We start from the raw sequence: 21,261 nt of genomic DNA on the forward strand, positions 1-21,261 counted from the left end.
AGGCAGGAGCATCACTTGAGTTCAGGAGTTTGAAACCAGCTGGGCAACATAGGGAGACCGTGTCTCTACAAAAAATAAAATTAAAAAAATAACCTAGTAGTGTGCACCTGTGGTTCCAGCCACTTGGGAGGCTGAGATGGGAGGATCCCTTAAGCCCAGAAGGTTGAGGCTGCACTGAGCTGTGATTGTGATACTGCCCTCCAGCCTGGGCGACAGAGAAGACCGTGTTTCAAAAACACAACCAAAGTTCTCTTTTCTCAGAATATCATCAGCATTGTCGCTTATGAACAAAAGCAATTCAGAGCTGATTGTGCTTTACTGCCAAGAGCATTGAGCCTGAGCATTCTGTAAGCCTTAGAATCCTTGTTTGAAAGATTGAGACAAGTAGAAAAAACAAAATGAAATAAATAGTTGTGCTATCTATCTGGAGCTTAAGTAGCTTTTCAAAAATGAAATAAGTATTCCCTGCTTCATAATTTCTTTACTTTCCTTTTAGATGGCTCTTAAAGTCTATTCTTTATTTGTAGTTTGATTTTTTCATTATATATATTTTTTGATTTTCTATAAGTTATATTTAAGGTGATATTCATCTTTTGTGAATTACAAACCTAGGAAATTCCTTCTGTTTGTTGATTTCAGTGTCTCTTTTTCTAGGGAACAAAGAAGGAAGAGATAGAAGGTGAAGCAGAAGTGTCTGGTTTAATTCAGCCTGCAGAAGTGTTTGCTCCCAAAAGCCTGGTGTTGGTATCCAGATTAGATTATCCAGAAATTTTTAGGGTAAGAACACATAGTTATTAATTTGTGATATTGTATCAGTCTCTGGAGTGAACAATGGTACAAGTTGCTTAGGTTGAAAATATTGTTTGATTGATTTAGGAATTCATCTATGGAATACAGTTAGCGTGAACAGAAGAAATATTTTCATGTTGGATGAAATAAATACTTGAATAAGTTAATGTGACTACTCAAACTTCTAAGGATGTAGTGTTTGTTTTAAAATAGGTCCCACAACCTAATCAAACTCCACAGCTTCTGCACGGCAAAAGAAACAGTCATTAGAGTGAATCGGCAACCAACGGAATGGGAAAAAATTTTTGCAGTTTACCCATCTGACAAAGGGCTGATATCCAGAATTTACAAAGAACTAAAGCAGATTTACAAGAAAAAAACTAACAAGCCCATTCAAAAGTGGGCAAAGGATATGAACAGATACTTTACAAAAGAAGACATTCATGAGGCCAACAAACATATGAAAAAATGCTCATCATCACTGGTCATCAGAGAAATGCAAATCAAAAACTACATTGAGATACCATCTCACGCCAGTTAGAATGGCGATCATTAAAAAATCTAGAAACAACAGATGCTGGAGAGGATGTGGAGAAATAGGAACACTTTTGCACTGTTGGTGGGAGTGTAAATTAGTTCAACCATTGTGGAAGACAGTGTGGCGATTCCTCAAGGACCTAGAAATAGAAATTCCATTTGACCCAGCAATCCCATTACTGGGTATATATCCAAAGGATTACAAATCGTTCTACTATAAGGACACATGCACACGAATGTTCATTGCAGCACAGTTTACAATAGCAAAGACCTGGAACCAACCCAAATGCCCATCGATGATAGACTGGACAGGGAAAATGTGGCACATATACACCATGGAATATTATGCAGCCATCAAAAACGATGAGTTCGTATCCTTTGTAGGGACATGGATGAACCTGGAAAGCATCATTCTCAGCAAACTGACACAAGAACAGAAAATCAAACACTGCATGTTCTCACTCATAGGCAGGTATTGAGCAATGAGAACACATGGACACAGGGAGGGGAGCACTACACACTGGGGTCTGTTGGGGGGAAATAGGGGAGGGACAGCAGGGGGTGGGCAGTTGGGGAGAGATAGCATGGGGAGAAATGCCAGATATAGGTGAAGGGGAGGAAGGCAGCAAATCACACTGCCACGTGTGTACCTGTGCAACAATCTTGCACGTTCTTCACATGTACCCCAAAACCTAAGATGCAATAAAAAATAAAAAATAAAATAGGTCCCACATTTGTTGAATCCATAACATATAAATCTTGAATAAATAATTTGATTACCTATAGTAAATGTAAAATGCATGAGGAATCAGGTTCAAGTAAATAGGATAGGTGTTTAAGATTTCAAATAATTCTGATCATACTTCTGTCAAAGTAGTCATAAAATATTGCTTCCAGATATTTCCTTGTTTTACAAACACAGCATTTTCAAACACAAGAGGAAATTTTTATTCATTTGTAAATATTTGTACTAACATATAATTTCTGTAAAACTTTTCTGGAAATTGAGATTATTTATATTCTAAAAGAATTAATTTAGTGTCAGTATTTCAATGACAATGGATAACTCCAAGCAAATATTAAATTTTCAGAGTCAAAAATTTTGCTGTACTGAAAGATTCATAAAGATTGCATTATGTCTGTTTTACCACCAATCTTCTTCTGAACTCAGTTTTAATATTATAATCTTGTCTCTGTTTTGCATTCCTTTCTTATAATTCACATGCTGTATTTTTCTGTAGATTAAGCATTCCAGATTTGTAAGAACCACAAAACAAGATAAAGTTTCTAAGTTTTTATCTTGAGAGTTAGAGTTTAACAAAGTTGAGGCAAAAACAATTTTAGCCCTACAGATTTGCTAGAGTAGTTTTCCGAGCACAAACACCTGTTTTACAAATTATGGATTTCTGCTTTCTATAAACTCATCTCAGAAGCTCATTTGGAGGTTCTGGTTCTAAAGAAAATTTAATAAACTTAATTTTTGCTGCTTAAAATATATTCCATGTTCACTGTATAATATACTTTACTAGGTTCAAAGAGAAATTGTCCTAGAGCAGATGTCATAACAATTTATTTTTAATGCTTTTTCCATGAGATAATTATATGCATCTATTTCTTTGCAGGCTTGCCTGGGTTTGATTTATACCGTGTATGTGGACAGCCTGAATGTCTCCTTGGAAAGTCTAGTTGCAAACCTTTGTGCCTGCCTTGTCCCAGCGGCTGGAGGGTCTCAGGTAAATAGAATAGAAAGACAGATGGAGAAGAATTGTTCCTCTTCCCCTCTCCTCCAGTTAATTTAATTTATGGAGAAAGAGAAAGCATTTTAAAAATATTTTTGTTTTAAGGAAGATCCTAGTTTAGTTAAGCATTGTCCCCATGGTCTGCCTTCTAGACACCCAAGATTCCATTCTTTTCTTGGGTCATGAGGTTAATTTTATCACAGGGTTCATCTTTCACATAGCATAATTAGAAGTCATATTTTGTGTAACTTGAACTATAGTTTATATTTTCTTGGAAATACATTAAGTTGAACTTTTAAATGTGCTCTTTTACCTTTCTTACTCCTGTATATAGTTACGCCTCATTTTTATTAACCTAAATTGAAAAATGTCTGAGTGATAAAAATTAGAAGATAGCATTAGGAAAACTCTCAACACAGTTCTTTGTTACATTGTAACTACTTATTAATAGATTCATTTACTCTGTATGTCTTGAGATTTTCATATTTGTCACTAAAGTAGAAAAATAAGAACAACTGCTATGATTTATTTGTTGTTTCATGGTCAACCATTTTAAAAAGAATAGATTTTGTCCTTAAACCCTAAAAATGAATAGTTGATAATTTATTTCACTTATTCTTATTTAATATTGGGGAAGAGGACAGCCTTCCAAAAATCACATTGCCATCAGTCGGACAAAGATCCTGCTTATAGTGAGATTGACATTCCTTTTTCTTGCCCTTTGCCTTTTTACTTCTATCTTTCTCAATGTCTTTTGTCTTAAATTTTTATCCTTTTTTTTCTTCTCTCTCCCTCTCCTCCTTCATTCTACCTCTGCTCAAAGGGCAGAAAATTAAATGTAAGTTTGGTCACAGATGGCTCTAAACTTGAATTACTTTATGAGCCTTTAATAAAGTTGTTGACTTTAATATTTTATTATTTTTAGCCAGTTACGATTATCAATGATTTTTGTGTCTTATCTCTATTAGAGTTTCAGTTTTTGAATTTTCTTGTGCCACTTAAATATACAAATAACTTAAATGTTTTGGGGTATCCATTGTTGTCCTTAGTATCTGTTAATTGTATCTTATATGGTCATTTGCTCTAAAATTGAACATCAAAGTTATTTTTATTTTTTAAAAAATGTCTGAAATTGTGTGTGTGTGTGTGTGTGTGTGTGTGTGTGTGTGTGTGTGTGTGTTTCTCCCATTCTGCAGAAGCTGTTTTCTTTGGGTGCAGGAGATAGACAGCTGATCCAGACTCCTTTACATGATAGTCTTCCTGTCACAGGCACTAGTGTGGCTCTCCTGTTCCAGCAATTGGGTATGTCTTTTTTCCCATTTTCAATGTCATCTTGTAGAAGCCTATGATTAAAGGATTTATTTTAAGTCGACATCACCTCACATGAATCAAGAAAATATTTTTTAAATCATTAAATATTTTATATATAGCATACATAATTTTGTATGTCCTAATCTTACCTAGTGTTCATTCTTTTTAAAAATGTTAACCCAGGCCCCTTTTTTTCTTAGGTCAATTAGACTTTTAGAAAGTGGTTGGAATGGGTGTGGTAGTTCACGCCTGTAATTCCAGTACTTGGGGAGGCTGAGGCAGGAGGATTGTTTGAGCCCAGAAGTTTGAGACCAACCTGGACAACATAGTGAGACCTCATATCTACAAAAAATTTTTTAAACATTAGTTAGGCATGTTGATGCACACCTGTAGTCTCAACAACCAGGGAGGCTGAGGCAACAGTATCACTTGAGCCCAAGAATTAAAGACTGCAGTGAGCTATAATGGTGCCATTGTACTCTAACACAGAAAAAAGGAAAGTGGACATATTTTCTTTATGCTAAAAGATGAATAGATGGTATATTTTGCTTTTCCTTAGATGAACTTCTTTTGTGGAAAGAAGTTCATCTATGGGACTTGTCAGATGGGACTATGAGTCTCATCCTTGTCATCCCACCATCTGTATGAGGACTTTATCACCAATTATTCAGCAGGGGCTAGGATGAAAGATTGAGAGGATTCTAGAAAGTGTCCACTGTACATTGGACAGCTTTTACATTAAGAAAAATGTAACTTAAAAATGAGACTGTTTCAGACCAATGGCTGCTCCATTTACATTACCTCTCACTTGTCCTTTATATATACCTGCCTACAAGTGTCCCACTCTGATTCAGCCTTTGTCATTGTTCTCCATCTGGGTTTGTCTTTTTCTAGTTTTGCTGAAATGTTCCCTTCCCTAAGGTCCATACTCTGCCTGTTCATGGAATTCTTAATTCCTTGCACAAAAATTCTGCCCTCTTGCTTCCCTCCTGTCTCTTGTTGAATTTTGCTCTTAGCTCAGCTCTGTAACTTACAACTCTTTTCATCATTGTCCCCATCCATAGTCTTCTGCTTTAACTTCAATCAGTGAAAGTTAGAAAGCCTTAGAGGAGATTAGTATAAATATCAATAGAGTCTTCTAGTATCTGAATTAAAATGAATAGTGATATCATTTTCAAAGTAATTCTTTCCAGTTACATTTGCCTCCTCTCAGGAGATCCAACTCTAAAATAATATCTCCCTTTGGTCAAAGGATACAAAATTTCAATTAGAAATAAGTTCAAGATATCTACTATGCAACATGGTTAATAGCCATGTATTGTATACTTGAAAATCATTCAGAGTGTATTTTAAGTGTTCTTACTGCAAAAAAAGTATGTGAAGTAATGCATATGTTAATTAGCTCAAGTTAGCCTATCTAGAATGTATACATATTTCAAAACATCACGTTGTACATTGTAAATGTATAGTTTTTGTCAGTTAAAAAAATTACATCTCCCTTCTCTACTAGTGCAAGTTTTTACTCATTAAGTCATCATAGTTAAGCCTTAATATATTTAAAGCTTTTTATTTAATTAACCAATTCCATATTAAGTAGATATTTAACTTATATCTGTTTAATGTGAACTACATAATCCCTTTCTGGTGGCACTTCTCCAAAAAATGTCTGTTGATTACATTCTTCCTCCACAAAGTTTTGGAAATCAAAAAAAAATTTTTTTGGAGACAGGGTCTTAGTCGTCACCCAGGCTGGAACACGGTGGCATTGAACACAGCTTACTACAGCCCCCAACCTCCTGGGCTCAAGCAATCTTCCCTCCTTAGCCTCTCAAGTAGCCAGGATGATAGGCACGTGCAACCATGCCCAGCTAATTTTTTTTAATTTTATAGAGACAGGGTCTTTTCATGTTGTCCAGGCTGTTCTCAAATTCCTGGGCTCAAGCAGTCCTCCTACTTTGGCCTCCCAAAGTTCTGGAATTACAGGCATAAGCCACTGCGCCCAGCCTGGAAGTAAATTTAGTAGATTCATGACTACCTGCAGCTTGTCCATGGTCCCTGCTAACCCTTGGCTTAATTGTTTTTAGCCAAGCACCATTCACCTGATGTTTTTACTTTAAAAAGTGCTGTGTACCTCTAAACCTCAATCAAAGCAGAGGTTTGCTATGAAGAGGAATGACAGAATATGACAAATGAAATTATTTCACATTTCCAAATGCTACCATTTTTCTTGAACTTAATGAGTATCTTATAAAACTCTTATGGTCTTAGTTTTACAATGAGTTGTGAGGGGGGAGGAGAGGAGGAGGTTGTAACCGGCATTTAGTGTCAAGGACCAGGGATATTAAACATCCTGTAATTTGTGCGATGTTTAGAAGAATTTTTACCTTCAATGCCATTAGCATTCCCACTGGGGGGTAGGGAAACTATTGTAGATAAAGTATACATTTGTAAAGCCTGAACCTCTCTTCCAGTAATGGTGGCTTGTGTAATTCAGATTAACCATCTTAACAATGACAACTTGAAAAGATATACAAATGTAAACAACATCTGCTAGACCAGGCACAGTGGCTCACGCCTGCAATTCCTGTACTTTGGGAGGTTAAGGCAGGGGGATCACTTGAACCCGCTGTTCAAGACCAGCCTGGCCAATGTGCTAAAACCCCGTCTCTACTAAAAATAGAAACAATTAGCCAGGGATGGTGGTGGGTGCATGTAGTCCCACCTACTCTGGAGGCTGAAGCACGAGAATTGCTTTAACCCGGGAGCAGAGGTTGTAGTGAGCTGAGCTCATGCCACTGCACTCCAGCTTAGATGACAGAGTAAAACCCTGTCTAAAAATAAATAAAATAAAAATAGCATCTGCTTGAAGGCATCAGAGGCAGTAAATAATAGTCAAGCTATGATCCAGGAGAAAATGAAGTGAGCCAGACATCTAGGTCCTTTTTTTCCTAAGAGCACTTGTTGATTTTGGAGGAAATGACTGAGAAGCTGATCAGTACTATTGACATTTTACGGGGAAGAGGGAAAATTGGAATTCAGGTTTTACCAAGGTAGATTCCTTTATGAAACTGTCATAATTTGGGTTGAGACCATAAAAGGTCACAGCCTAGGAGTGGGTAAATCAGAAGTAGATTGCCTCCCTTGGGAACTACAATACAACTTGAAATCATTTCAGTTTCTTGAGTTGGATTAAGGTAATCCTTGATGCTGCTGTCTATCCATCTCATAGAAGTAAAAGTATATCCTCTCTGAAACAAGATAACTCCATTCTAGATCTTCAAGTTGTCTATAAATTTTTATATACCTGCCCTGTACTCAATAAAAAATAACCTGGAATGTAAGGACCAAAACTATATGAAAGGAATGCAAAAGAAGCCAGAGACAATATAAAAGACCCACAGGGGCTCTTGCAAATAGAGTTATCAGATGCAGTTATTAAAATAACTGTTTAAAATAGTGAAGGAAATAAATAGTCAAGACTGAGAATTTTTGGAGTTACATTAACCAGATAGAGGATTTGGAAATTCCAGCCCTCCCTCCCTGACAGAAACACTGATTTAACAAAGATATACTGACAAAAATCCTTACATGACAATTCCAAAATCTAGTTAAGAAATTATAGTACCTCAGACTTGCCCAAAGCAGAAAACAGCAGCATTGAAATGAGTAAATAGAGCAATTTTATATTACCTGTATCAGTCCCTTCCTCAACTCTCTCAGGCTTGGGGATGTAGGGAGGAGGGAATAGTGGAGGTTGGATCCGGAATTCTGGCTGTTGAGCCAGGCTGCTTAAGGGACTTGTTTCTGTGTTGCCTCATTGGAAACACAAGCAGGAGCTTACATAGTTTGGATATCTGGGGTGGCTGAGAACAAAGGAGTTTGGGGAGATGCTTGCTGTGACCTGCACAGCTTGTCGTGACTGAAAAATGTCACACAACTTGAGGCTTATCCCTTGGCGAGAAGAGGGACGAGCATTTTGTGTTGAGACTTCAGAGTGCTTCCCTGAGTACTGGTGAAGATGTGAATGAATTAGACCTCTTATTCATGGCGAATAGGAATATGAAATGGTACCACTATCTTGGAACATGGCTTGACTATTTTTAAAAAGCTTAAAAATTTTCATAAAAATATCTGTATGTGAATATCATAGCCATTTTATTTATGGTAGTGAAAAACTAGAGACAAACTCAGTGTCCACTAGTGGTAAGGGATAATTGATTATGGAAGTAGATAAAGCATCTGTGGTATATTCATACAATGCAGTGCTACTGAGCTATATGAAAAATGAATGGCTGATCCACACAGCATAGATTAACCTGAAAATAATTATTTTGAATGAAAAATGTCAGAAAAATTATATATGGTATTATTTGGTTTCTCTAAAGTTCTAAAAAATGTAGTCTAATCTGTGGTGAGGGAAACAGGTGACTGATTGCTTTGTGGATAGGAAGAGCAAGATTACAAAGGGACATAAGGAAACTTTCTGGGTGATACTTGTATATACAGACTTGATTGTGGTGATGGTTTTATAAGTATGTACATATGTCAACACGTATCAGATTCTTAAAGAAATGAAAAACATACTCACACCAAAACTTGTACACAAACGTTCATAGCAGCATTATGAAAGTCAAAAAGTGGAAACAATCCAAATGTCTGTCAGAGCTGATGAATGGATAAACAAATTGTATTATATCTACACAATGGAAAATTACTCAGCCATAAAATGGAATGACATATCAATACATGCTACAACTTGGGTGAATCTTGAAAACATGCAAAGTGAAAGAAACCAGACACAAAAACCATATATTCTCTGATTCTGTTTATGTGGAATGTCCAGAATAGGCAAACACATAGAGACAATGCAGATTAGTGATTATGAGGGCTTGAGGGATGGAACCATGAGAAGTAACTGCCAATGGGTGTGGAGTTTCTATTGAGAAATGAAATTGTTCTACAATTGGATAGTAATGATGCTTTCACAACCGTGTGACTACACTAAAAACCACTGAATTGTGTACTTTACAATGGTGACTTTATGGTACGAGAATTATTTCTGAGTAAAGAAAAAACATTACTGGTAGAGCCTTGTTAAAAAAACTCAGGAGCCATCTTGAAGAGGCGCACAACTGATCTAAGATGATAGAATATGAGCTTCAAAAATTACAATAATTGCAGTTGGTTGAAACCCAGCAAATATTTTAAGATCCATGAATTCATAATATTAAAAAGGAATTGTACCCTACCTCAGAATATGATAAAGAACAATTTATTTTGAAAACTTATTAATAAAGAAAAAAATCGTGATAACCAGTAGTAGTTGAGGGGAATTATCTTTTTTTTTAAAAAAAAAGTCTTCTAATTAATAAATGTAAAAGAAATTGTAGAAATATATCATTTTGCAATCCTCAACCAGCCAAGATCTAACCTATCAACAGCTGTTACCACAAAAAGAAAAACAAGCAAGTATTATGTGCCTGTCCTTACCAAACGCTACTTGTTTTGCCAGAGGGATTAAACCTGAGTCTGAACCTAGAAAATGTAGAAAATAGAGGAATACATTAAACTGTACCAGGAGATTGTAATTACCAAAATCCAGGCTGTTGGAAATTCTCTTAGTCAAATGTCCCATGTTCTTTAACAAATTATAAGGAAAGGAGAAGAATGAAAGAGGAACCTCTAGATTGAAAGAGATTTAAAAGACACCCAACTTTTTAAAGAAAATGTGGCATGTATACACCATGGAATACTATGCAGCCATAAAAAGGGATGAGTTTATATCATTGCAGGGACATGGATGAAGCAAAAAACTATCCTTCTCAGCAGACAAACACAGGAACAGGAAACCAAACACTATATGTTCTCACTCATAAGTGGGAGTTGAACAATGAGAATACATGGACACAGGGAGGGGAAAATCACACACTGGGGCCTGTTGAGGGGTGTGGAGCTATGGGAGGGATAGATAGCATTAACGGAAATACCTAATGTAGATGACCAGTTGATGGGTGCAGCAAATCAGCATGGCACATGTATACCTATGTAACAAATCTGCACGTTCTGCACATGTATCTCAGAACTTAAATTATAATAAAAAATAAATAAATAAAAGACATCCAACTTTTTTATAGAGTGAGACTAAACTATAGTGTCTAGGGATGTACTTTTGGCTGATAAAAACTGCCCATAGAAAAAATCAGGAAAGTGGATAACATTAAATAAAAGTCAACATGGTTACTCTTGGCAGTAGAGAGGAGATTATGATTGACGGGCACAGAAAAGGGGCTTCTGAGGGCTTTTAAGGTTGCTGGCAAAGTTCTCTTTCTTGATGTGAGTGGTATTTTTAAGATACTATATTAAGCCGTATATTTGATTTGTGTGGTTTTCTATATCAGTGTTTTATGATAAAAAGATTTTTTAAACTTGTAAAATTATTTATGTCCTTTATGTGCATACCTAATATATTTTTTAAAAACCTTAAAAATATGTATTTAGGCAAAGTACAGATTTTATCCTTCTCACTTAATAAGAAGTCCACATACAGGTAGGCAGTCCAGGCTGATGTGTATTGGTTCCAGAATATTTCAGGTATGTTAAAGAAATTCTGTCCTATGCTTTTTTCCCTGTTTGCTTATAAGAAGTTTTTCCTAAAACTTACATGTCTTGTTATTCTTCTGTACTCTATATCTGGCATAGTGCCTCAGGTACAAAGGGTATCAATGTTTATCGAATAAATGAAAGAAGGAACTAGCTATGAAGAAGTGGTAATCGTATTGTAGAAGATTTTTCTGTGTACTGGTGAAGTATGCTGGAATACATAATTAATGGTCATTTGAAGATCAAATTTTGTTATTTTATTTTACTCTCTAGTATTTTCAGCTTCATTATCTTTTGCTTGCGTGTTGTAAATTCACTTTTTTCCGGGAAAGAATAGGGAAAAGATAAGGAAGGAAAGCAGAAAGAAGGATGCAGTGCAGTGTGCAGAGTTGTCATTTCCAAAGCGTATGGTGGTGATAATTCTGTGTAGAGGCATTCTCTTATCACCAGTCATTTTGTTTGGACTTTGTCAAAGGCCAATATTCGGCCATTATCAGAGTTCACAAGCTGGATTGGGGGTAGTGGTGGTAGCGGATTTTACAAAGCACAGACAGGAAGCAGATAAGACTATAAGATCCTTTTGTAGCCTTGACTAGTTTTCCTGTGAAAGGTCTAAATGTAATGATAGCATTTCCTTTGTTCTTCTCTCTAAGAATTGTTATGATAATGAATTTGTTTTTCACAGTTTAAAAGGTCTCTGTGTTTTTCTGAAATAATTATATGGACTCTGCTATTCTAAGTGCACTCTACAATTTCCTGTTAATTGCCTTCATCTCTTGCTTACTGTCTTTTTTATTTGTTTTTTTCATTTTGCAGTCTATGTGAACTGTTTTTGTTTATCTGAAGATTCGTGTCTTAAGTGCATTAGCAATGCTGGGATTTTATAGGAACTGGTTTTTATAGACCCTTTGATATTTTAATCCAATCCATACCTGTTTAAATTTGGATTTCCCTCCCTGCCCCAAATAGTCTTGTAAATGCTCTTGACATCTTTTGTTGTGTCTGTTCATCTGTAATTTGGATTTTACTAACACATGTACTAGCTTTAGGATATGTATCCTCCAGTTTTCATAGTTTAACGGACATTTCTGAAAACTGACTAAAATGATCCTGGGTCATCAGTTATCAACACTCTGTTTCCATAGTTAAACCACATTAATCTTGCATATCACTTATGTTTGTACCTTTTTATATGCATACTTTATTTTTGCTTGTCCATATTTAACTTCGGCCAGTTTTTATTAGTGGGTCAGTATATCTCCATTGAATCTCTCTGATACTAAATAGGGATTTTTTTAAAGTTCTTAAAGTTTTTGTTCAGCTTATCTTAACAAATGTTATTTTTACTTTGTACATAAAAGTTATTAAAATGTTGACTCTTGCCGTTCCTTGCTATTTAGAAAGTTATTTTAGTTTTAAAATGTTTTAATGGAAAACCTTTGGTAGTCTCACTTTTGTCTTTCCCTGGAAAACTTCTGTCTGTAATACTATGTGATTATTTTCGAAGTGATAATGTTACTGGCAGCAAATGCATAGAGGTCTCCAGCAACAATTCTTGCCTCCTCAGAAGAAAGAATTCAGCCAAGGGGCATAAGGCCGAGTAAGAGACAGAGGCAAGTTTTAGAGCAGGAGTGAAAGTTTATTAAAAAGCTTTAGAGCTAGAATAAAAGGAAGCAAAGTACACTTGGAATTGGCCAAGCAGGCAACTTGAGAGAGCAAGTGCAGAGTTTGACCTTTTGACTTGGGGTTTTATAGGTCGGCATGCTTCCAGGCAGTTGCATTTCTCCTCCCCTGATTCTTCCCTTGTGGGCTCTGCAGATGCACAGTGACCTGCTAGCATCTGGGAGGTGCTTCACATGCAGTATGTTTACTGGAGTTGTACACATGCTCACTTGAGGCATTTTTCCTTTACCAGTCCAGTGTTCCTAGAGGAAGGTCATATAGCAGTTAAACGCTGCCATTTTGCCTCTTACTGCGCTTTTGTGAGCCCACTCACCAAATTCCTGAGCTCCTATCAGGAAGCCGCTGATCATCAATTTTAGATGTTTCTGTCTACTAGGAAACTGCCTTTCCCTAGCACCACTGTGACTAATTATTATTTTAGAAAGACAGTTTAACTACTGCCTGACCATCACCTGATGGTTGCCTGACGTTCCTGGTTGGATTTGGGCAGGAGAAGGGGTTCTCCTGCTCTGCTCATGTCTGCCTGAATACCTGCTATAACAATAAGAACATTTGTAGGAGCATTAAAAATAACTTACATTCCTAAAACATAAAGATGAAAAGATGCCAGAGGTAAAAATGAAGGCTTAGGATGAGTAGAAATACTTTCTTAAAAAAGAAAATACTGATTGATAAATTGTTGAACCACCCAATTAATGCATCAATTATAGAATGATTTTTGTCCTTTTTCCTTAAATGATCAACACCTAGGGCCTTGGCTCATGTTTCTGTCTTCACTTAGTTTTCTCAGCTTATTCATACAGCATTATTACTTGTTTTAGTCTTATTCTCACTTATAAGGGGAAAAAATGAAGTCCTTTTTTTCAATGTATGACTTTGAAGGAAGCTGGCTTATTTTTCTCATGTTAATCTGTCTTTTGTCATAAGGGTCTGTCCCAACAACAAACTTACAAGGGTTAAAAATATTTAAAGAAAATATATTTTCTCTCCTACTATCATAAAATGATAGTGTGCAAATTTGAGTACACAAGAGTTTATTACTAATAATGGCATGTTATGCCCTATTTTACTATATCTATGATTAATTATTTTTTGACAGTTGAATATGGGCTATGTTCTTTGGAGTTTTGAAGCAAGTTAAATCTCCTTGCTAGTCCATTCTGGAGCACTTTTCTGAAGAAACTGCTTACCACATTTACCATGTGCTTACCTTCAGAGGCCTAAGGATCTTTTTCTTTTATTTATTTATTATACTTTAAGTTCTGGGGTACATGTGAAGAACATATAGGTTTGTTACATAGGTATACACGTGCCATGGTGGTTTGCTGCATCCATCACCCCCATCATCCACATTTGATATTTCTCCTAATGCTATCCCTCCCCTATCCCTCCACCCCCAGCTATCCCTCCCTTAGCCCCCCAACCCCTGACAGGCACTGGTGTGTGATGTTCCTCTCCCTGTGTCCATGTGTTCTCATTGTTAAATGAGTGAAAACGTGCACTGTTTGGTTTTCTGTTCTTGTGTCAGTTTGCTGAGAATGATGGTTTCCAGCTTCATCCATGTCCCTGCAAAGGACATAAATGCATCCTTTTTTATGGCTGCATAGTATTCCATGGTGTATATGTGCCACATTTTCTTTATCCAGTCTATCATTGATGGCCATTTGGGTTGGTTCCAGGTTTTCGCTATTGTGAACAGTGCCACAATAAAATACGTGTGCATGTGTCTTTATAATATATGATTTATAATATACTAATTTATAATCCTTTGGGTATATACCCAGTAATGGGATTGCTGGGTCAAATGTTATTTCTATTTCTAGATCCTTGAGGAATCACCACAGTATCTTCCACAATGGTTGAATTAATTTATGCTCTCACCAGCAGTGGAAATGTGTTCCTATTTCTCCACATCCTCTCCAGCTTCTGTGGTTTCCTGATTTTTCCAGTGATTGCCATTCTAACTGGAATGGTATTCAGGCAGAAATCATCAGTAGATGCTAAATCTAGCCAGGCATTTTGGTGAGGGATGAGATATTTACATGGACTTTATGTGTCTTGCTACAGGTTGCTTTTTAGTTGCAGGAAAGATAGTAAGTATTCATTGGATAAATTGAACAGCATTGGCCAAAATTTGGGAGAACAAAATTAACATCACCAAAGACAATCTGAAAAGTTTAGCAAATCCTTTCCTCCAAAGAACCAGTATAAAACTCGACAAAATTGTTGAATAGAACTGTTTCAGGGCTCTGGAAATTGACCAAAAGCAAATGACCAATTTAGAAACATATATTCATGCTAGAACCTTGTGTAAAAACAGCAGGATTCTGCAGCATTCTTACCTGGTGGTTGTCTGCCTTGCCCCTACATCCCAGCTTTGTCCGTGAGAGTGGTAATTGTAGAGTAGGGCTGGGTAGAAAGCCAGCTTTGCTGCCAGATGGAGTGGAATTTATTTGGGGTGGAGAGTTAAACATGGCATCATTATCAGTAAAAGTATTGAACCCAGTAGGAGATGAAAAGAGAAAAACATTAAATGCCTGTCTGAATTACAGTCATAGTTGGAGCTGGTAGAACATTAGCCAGAAATTTAACAGAGAAATTATGGAAAGGAGAAGGTCTTAGAAGCACTAGACGATGTCTCTATACATCCCTGGCTGCCTGGGAACCTATGCGCATATACAGGAAGACCCAAGAAAACTCAGCAAAACTGATCAGCAGTTCATAGAAGCTTTACTGGCTCAAGGTATTTGAGCACAACCTCTGCCCAAAATATGGGCTGACCAAGTGAACAAAGCAAACACTTGGGCTATACCTAGAAAGCCAAGCTAAACAATAAAAATAAAAATTTTTAAACAAACCAGACATCAGCAGCCCAACATCACAAGTTAAGCAGATTTTGCAGCTTAAAGCAGTGACCACCCTCCCACCCCCCCAAAAAAAAAGCTTTCAGGAAAAAAATATAATTCAAATTTAATGCAGTATATTATTTATAATGTCCAATTTTTACCAGAAGTGAGAGGCATTCAAAGAAACAGTAATGTGTAACCCATAGTCAGGGGGAAAATAATAGCATTGACTGACTTTGAGTGAGCCCATATACTGGATTTAGCAGATAAGGACCTTAAATCAGCTATTATAAATATGCTAAAAGAATTAACAGTAGCCATATTGAAAGAAATAAGACAAAATATAGTGAGAGTGACTAAACACCTAGGCAATCTCAGTAGTGAGGTAAAAACTGAAAAAGAACCAAATAGACATTATAGATTGAAAAGTACAATAACTGAAACAGGCCAGGCATTGTAGCTCATACCTGTAATCCCAGCGCTTTGGGAGGCTGAGACAGGAGGATATCTTAAGCCCAGGAGCTCAGGACCACCCTGAGAAGCATAGTAAGACACCATCTCTACAAAATAAAAAATTAGCCAGGTGTGGTGGTGCACCCCTGTAGTCTTAGCTATGCAGGAAGCTGAGATAGGAGGATCGCTTGAGCCCAGAAGACCAGGGCGGCAGTGAGCTGTGATTATACCACTGCACTCCAGCTTGAGCAACAGAGTTAAACCCTTTCTCAAAATAAATAAATAACTGAAACAAAAAAATTAATTAGCTGAGCTTTAAACAGCACATTTGAGAAGCATGGTGAAACTCCATCCTTACAAAAAAAATACAAAAATTATCCAGATTTGGTGGCATAAACGTATGGTCCCAGCTACTTGAGAGGTTAAGGTGGAAGGATCCTTTAAACCTGGGGGGCAGAGGTTGCAGTGAGCCAAGATAGCACCACTACACTCCAGCCTGGTGATAGAGTGAAAAAAAAAAAAAAAAAAAAAACGACAACAACAACAACAAAAAAAATACAAAAGGAAATCCTTCAGACTGAAGGAAAAATAGATCAGTTAATAACTCAATTTCATACAGACAAGTAACACTAGAAATGGCAAATCTGAGGGTAAACATAAAAGACTATATGTGTATTTTTTTATTCTTTTAATTTTTAAAGAAGCATAGAAATATAGAAAGCAATAATTATAACCATTTCTACAATTGTAACATATTTAAATGTTATATAAGACAATAGGAACATACTCAGACCTCTAAATTAATGGAACAGTCCATGGGCAGTTTATCCTTGTATGTGGTTTCCTTGAGGCATAAGATTGCATTTGGAAAAGGGGATGTCTACCCTAGAGGAAAGAATACCTGAGCCCCTAGTCTAAATAAAATATCTCTGCCCAAAAGGGTATAGGACAATCTAGCATCACTAAAAACAAGTGAGAAAAGACAGTTACCCCAGATAAGGGAGCACAACGGAGGAGTAAACCTCCTGGTTATGGGCACCATGTTTATTCCCATTATCTGGCAGGATTTGGAGGATGATTGCCCAAGAAAAGAGGTAAGCATTGAGTGGTCCGCTCCAGTGTCCAAAAGAAAACTTACAGTTCTACCTGCCACATCCAAAGCATTCCTTGGCTCTGTCCTTGAAATAGTGATGTTTGATCTAGGAGCCAGCTGAAGTGTAGGCCCCCTTCAGCTCAAGGCCATCAAGGATTGGGATTCTCTCCCAGGAGCCCTCCGACCCTCAGGGCAGTCCTGTTTCCAGTGGCCAGGCTTGTGGTAGAGGGGGCAAGCCATGCAAGGATTTTTCCCATCTGTCCCATTGACGCAGCTGACCTTCCAGTGGCCTGGCTTCTCACACCAATGACAGTTATTTGGGAAGATACTCCCAGGGCAAATTGGAGGGAGCTGGTGGATTTGTAAGGCAGCCAGTAGTTGGAGCTACCAGTTTTCCTTTTGCCTCTCCTTTTCCTGAGCCCTTTCTTCTTCCTCCTTGTCCCAGTTGTAAAAGACCAAGGAAACTGTTTTGAGAATGTCATATATAGGGGTATTGGGGTCCAATGCTAGCTTTTGGAGTTTCCTGTGAATATCTCGGGCTGCCTAAGTTAGGAAACAGTCCTTTAGTGTCTGAGTCTAGGTTAGTATGTTTCACTGGGACCTCATATAGCCTCTCTAGGAAAGTGATGGGGTTTTCAAGAGGGCCTTGATCTATTAAGGCCAATTTATTATAGTTAGCAGCCTTTGTTCTGCTAGCTTTTATCCCTTATGCCAGACAGAGGAACATGCAGTTTCTTCCCCATTTATCCCCTGGGGTATTGTAATCCCAATTGGAGTCAGCCAGGGGAACTGTGATGGCTCCTACAGGGTAGCCACCAGGGTCAGTCATAAGCATTGCATTTGCAAATTGTTGGGCCACCTCCATAATGGAATTACTTTCTGTCTTAGACAGAATCTGCCCTAGTATGACTGAGAAATTCCCCCAAATGAGTTCAGATGTTAAGCCAAGTTTACAGAATCCTTTGATATATTTGCCAGGGTCCTCCACAGACTCCCCTAGTTCTGTTTTAATTTGGCTCAGGCCTTACATAGTGAATGGAGTCTGGACTCTAGTGGGTTCTCTAGAGCTGCTGACCTCTTGAAGGTGGTATAACCTAGGGTGGGTGGTGTCCAGAGTGTAGCCCTGGATAAGGTGTAGCTCTAGGCCTGGGAGACTTGAATATAATGAGGTAGAAGGGGCAGTGGGGTTTGAGCTAACCTTCGTCTTTGGTTCCTCTGGTGCTTGAGATCAGGATAAACCCAATAAGAGATGTCCCAGACCAACCAGAGGGGGCTGCCTGACTATGGCAGCTATCATCACTAGATCCATTTTACAAGCCCAGCAAAGGTCTGGGTTGTTTCATAGGGCCGTGAAGGCCTGTACATAGGGGATTTCTGTCCATATTCCCTGCTGGCGGCAGAGTAAATCTAGCTGATAGATCATATTAAAATTTAGGTTTTCCGGCTAAGATTCCTGATCCCGGAGCTTGTATTCAACTCAGGTTGTATTACAGAAAAATATTAGCCTTTTCCTTTTTGGAGTTTTGGGATCAAACTTTTTCCAGTTCTTGAGAATGCATCTGAGGGTCGTGGTATGAAGATTCAATTACCCATCTATGAAGAGAGAACAGACGAGAAGAAAAAAGAAGGCGTCTCCTCTTCCTATTATCTTGAATAGTACGTCCCTTATTCGTCCTTAGGGTTCTTGAATGAACCGATCTTACCATGTACCCTTAATTTCAGTATCCTCTTTTCACAGAGGAGATACCAGAGTGAACAGAGAGCCCTCTCCTATTCATCCTTGGGGTTCCGGAATGAACTGGTCTTACCATGTACTCCTAACCTTGCTTTCATCTCTGTTCTAATGGTAATTTGTTAGCATGGAACCAGCCTTTAACTCTGTCCTGTGGGTCTCTTGCCCTGACAGCTTTGGGCCAGCCTGTATTCTTGCCTCCATAACCAAAATGATTAGCCTTTTTCTTAGACTCCCATTTCCCTTGTTTTTTAAGTAGTCAAGAAGCCTGTTTTTCAGCTAACTGCTGCAAGGGGGCCCAACTTCCCTCCCTTCAACTATGGCCTTGAAGATTTTGATGAATATTGAGAAGGGCATGGAAGTGATTAGAGAAATGGAAGCTACGGGAGAAAGTGGGAAGAAGCCAGAAGGATAGTGATGGAAAGCCTCCATGTGCTTGCAAAAACAGCAGCCCTTGGATTTGAGAGGTCAATGTTTATTTGCCTTCTTAATATAAAGTAGTAACCTCTGGAGGACTTAGGGCTTGGGATGAAAACTCACAAATGGCAAAGGAAGAATTTCCCCCTTCTCCCAAAGGGGTGCTAACTCAAAACTGCAAGTAGGTGGGTCCTTAAAGGGCCAGGAGGCCCTATGCAAGTGGAAAAACTACTTCAAAAGCCTCCGGAAAAACTCAGCCCTGGAGCGTAACAGGAACAAGATGCATATGGTAAGTCATCAGGAGCGGACTGGGGTTCCAATTAATGTCTGTCCTGGCAGTGTGCCAACAGACAGAGGAAGGGTCAGGGGTCATCTGAGTTGGCAGGGTGAAAACTAGTATAAGTCTCAAGATATCCACAAGGAAGCCTGTGTCTTTGCTGCTGCACAAATTCAGTAAGAGTTGTGGGTATATGAATAACAGTTACATGGCATGCAGAGTGTGAAAGCAAAAGAGGCAGACTTGCCTCAAGGTGGAGTCTCGAGGGTGCACAAGGCCATTTCAGAATTCACACAGAAAAAACAGGAGAATAAATGGTGTGGGTTTTTGGGAAAGAGCTAATTTTAGTTGAAAAAGCAGAGGAAACCCCAGACATTGCATGGGCCTCTTGTCTAGGAGGCCCATGCAATATCTGGGCCTCTTGTCTAGGAGAGCCATTGTGTCTCAGGTCAAGGATCTGACCTGGGAAGGACTTCCTATCCCTGTGAGCTACCCGTCAGCAGGAGCTGAGAGATTAACTTGGGGAACAGAGCCACTGTGGCTGAGAAGAATTGTTCTGGGGTTTGGTTAGTAATCCAGAGAATGAAAAGAACAAACGAAACTGTGTACAGGGGTTAAACACCTCCAGCCAAAGAAGGTGAGGCATAGAGATGTCTTACCACTGAGAAAGCATATTTGAGTCAGGTGGCACCAAAGTATGTTAACATTAGGGAACGTATCCACGTCACAACACCAAAGCATTTACTGGCAGCAAATCCATATGGGTCTGCAGTAACCTCAATTTCTGCTTCCTCAGAAGAAAAAATTCGACCAAGGAGCATAAGGCAGAGAGACCAAGGCAAGTTTTAGAGCAGGAGCAAAAGTTTATTTAAAAGCATTAGAGCAGGAACAAAAGACAGTAACGTACACTTGGAAGAGGGCCAACCAGGTGATTTGAGAGACCAAGAACACTGTTCGACCTTTGACTCAGGTTTTATATGTTGTCATGTGTCCAGGGTCTTGCATCTCTCCTCACCTGATTCTTCCCTTGAGGTGGGCACTCCGCATGCACAAAGACCTGTCAGCACTTGGTAGGGGTCACGTGTGCAGTGTGTTTACAGGAGTTGTATGCATGCTCACTTGAGGTGTTCTTCCCTTACCAATCCAAATATTCCTAGAGGATCATATGCCAGTTAAACTCTGCCATTTTGCCTCTTAGTGCACAGGCATGAGCCCACTTACCCAGCTCCTGAGATTTTATCAGGAAGCTGTTAATCAACAGTTTCAGATGTTTCTATCTATTGAAAGACTGCCTTTCCCTGGCATCAGCTGTAACTAATTATTTTAGAGAGACATTTTAGTAACCACCTGACCATCACCTGACGGTTGCCTGGTGGTGAGTGGGGAGGGGAGTCCTCTCCTTCCCTGCCCATGTCTAACTAGCTACCTACTATAACAATGAGATGCCAGTCAATATACATAAGATGTGCATTGGTTTGGTATGGAAAGGCAGGACAACTCAAAGCAGGGGAGGGGGCTTCTAGGTCATAGGTATATAGGAGACAAAAGGTTGCACTCTTCTGAGTCTCTGATTAGCCTTTTACTGAATACGCAATTTACATGTGAGAGAAAGAGGAATAGTCACTTAGTCTGGCTTAATGAAACAACAGGGCAGAGGAAGAAATCAGATATGCATTTGTCTCACATTAGTACAGGGATGACTTTGAGTTTTTCTGTCCTTTGTCAACAGAGAATTTCCTTGTGAGCAAATTGTGAGGGAGATATGTAGCTTTTTTTTTTTTTTT

General features: G+C 38.3%; 1 protein-coding gene across 1 annotated transcript in view; it reads left to right on the forward strand.

Moving 5' to 3' along the window:
- The window catches only part of SBF2 (SET binding factor 2), a 489,013-nt gene that overhangs the window by 227,136 nt on the left and 240,616 nt on the right, over nucleotides 1-21,261 (forward strand). Inside the window, exons 4-6 of the mRNA XM_037728439.1 lie at nucleotides 655-777; nucleotides 2,949-3,059; nucleotides 4,262-4,367. Of these exons, the coding sequence (XP_037584367.1) occupies nucleotides 655-777; nucleotides 2,949-3,059; nucleotides 4,262-4,367 (340 nt within the window). The remainder of the gene's footprint in view (nucleotides 1-654; nucleotides 778-2,948; nucleotides 3,060-4,261; nucleotides 4,368-21,261) is intronic.

Source organism: Cebus imitator, unplaced genomic scaffold (genome assembly GCF_001604975.1).
Source record: "Cebus imitator isolate Cc_AM_T3 unplaced genomic scaffold, Cebus_imitator-1.0 Scaffold265, whole genome shotgun sequence".
Lineage (NCBI taxonomy): Eukaryota > Metazoa > Chordata > Mammalia > Primates > Cebidae > Cebus > Cebus imitator.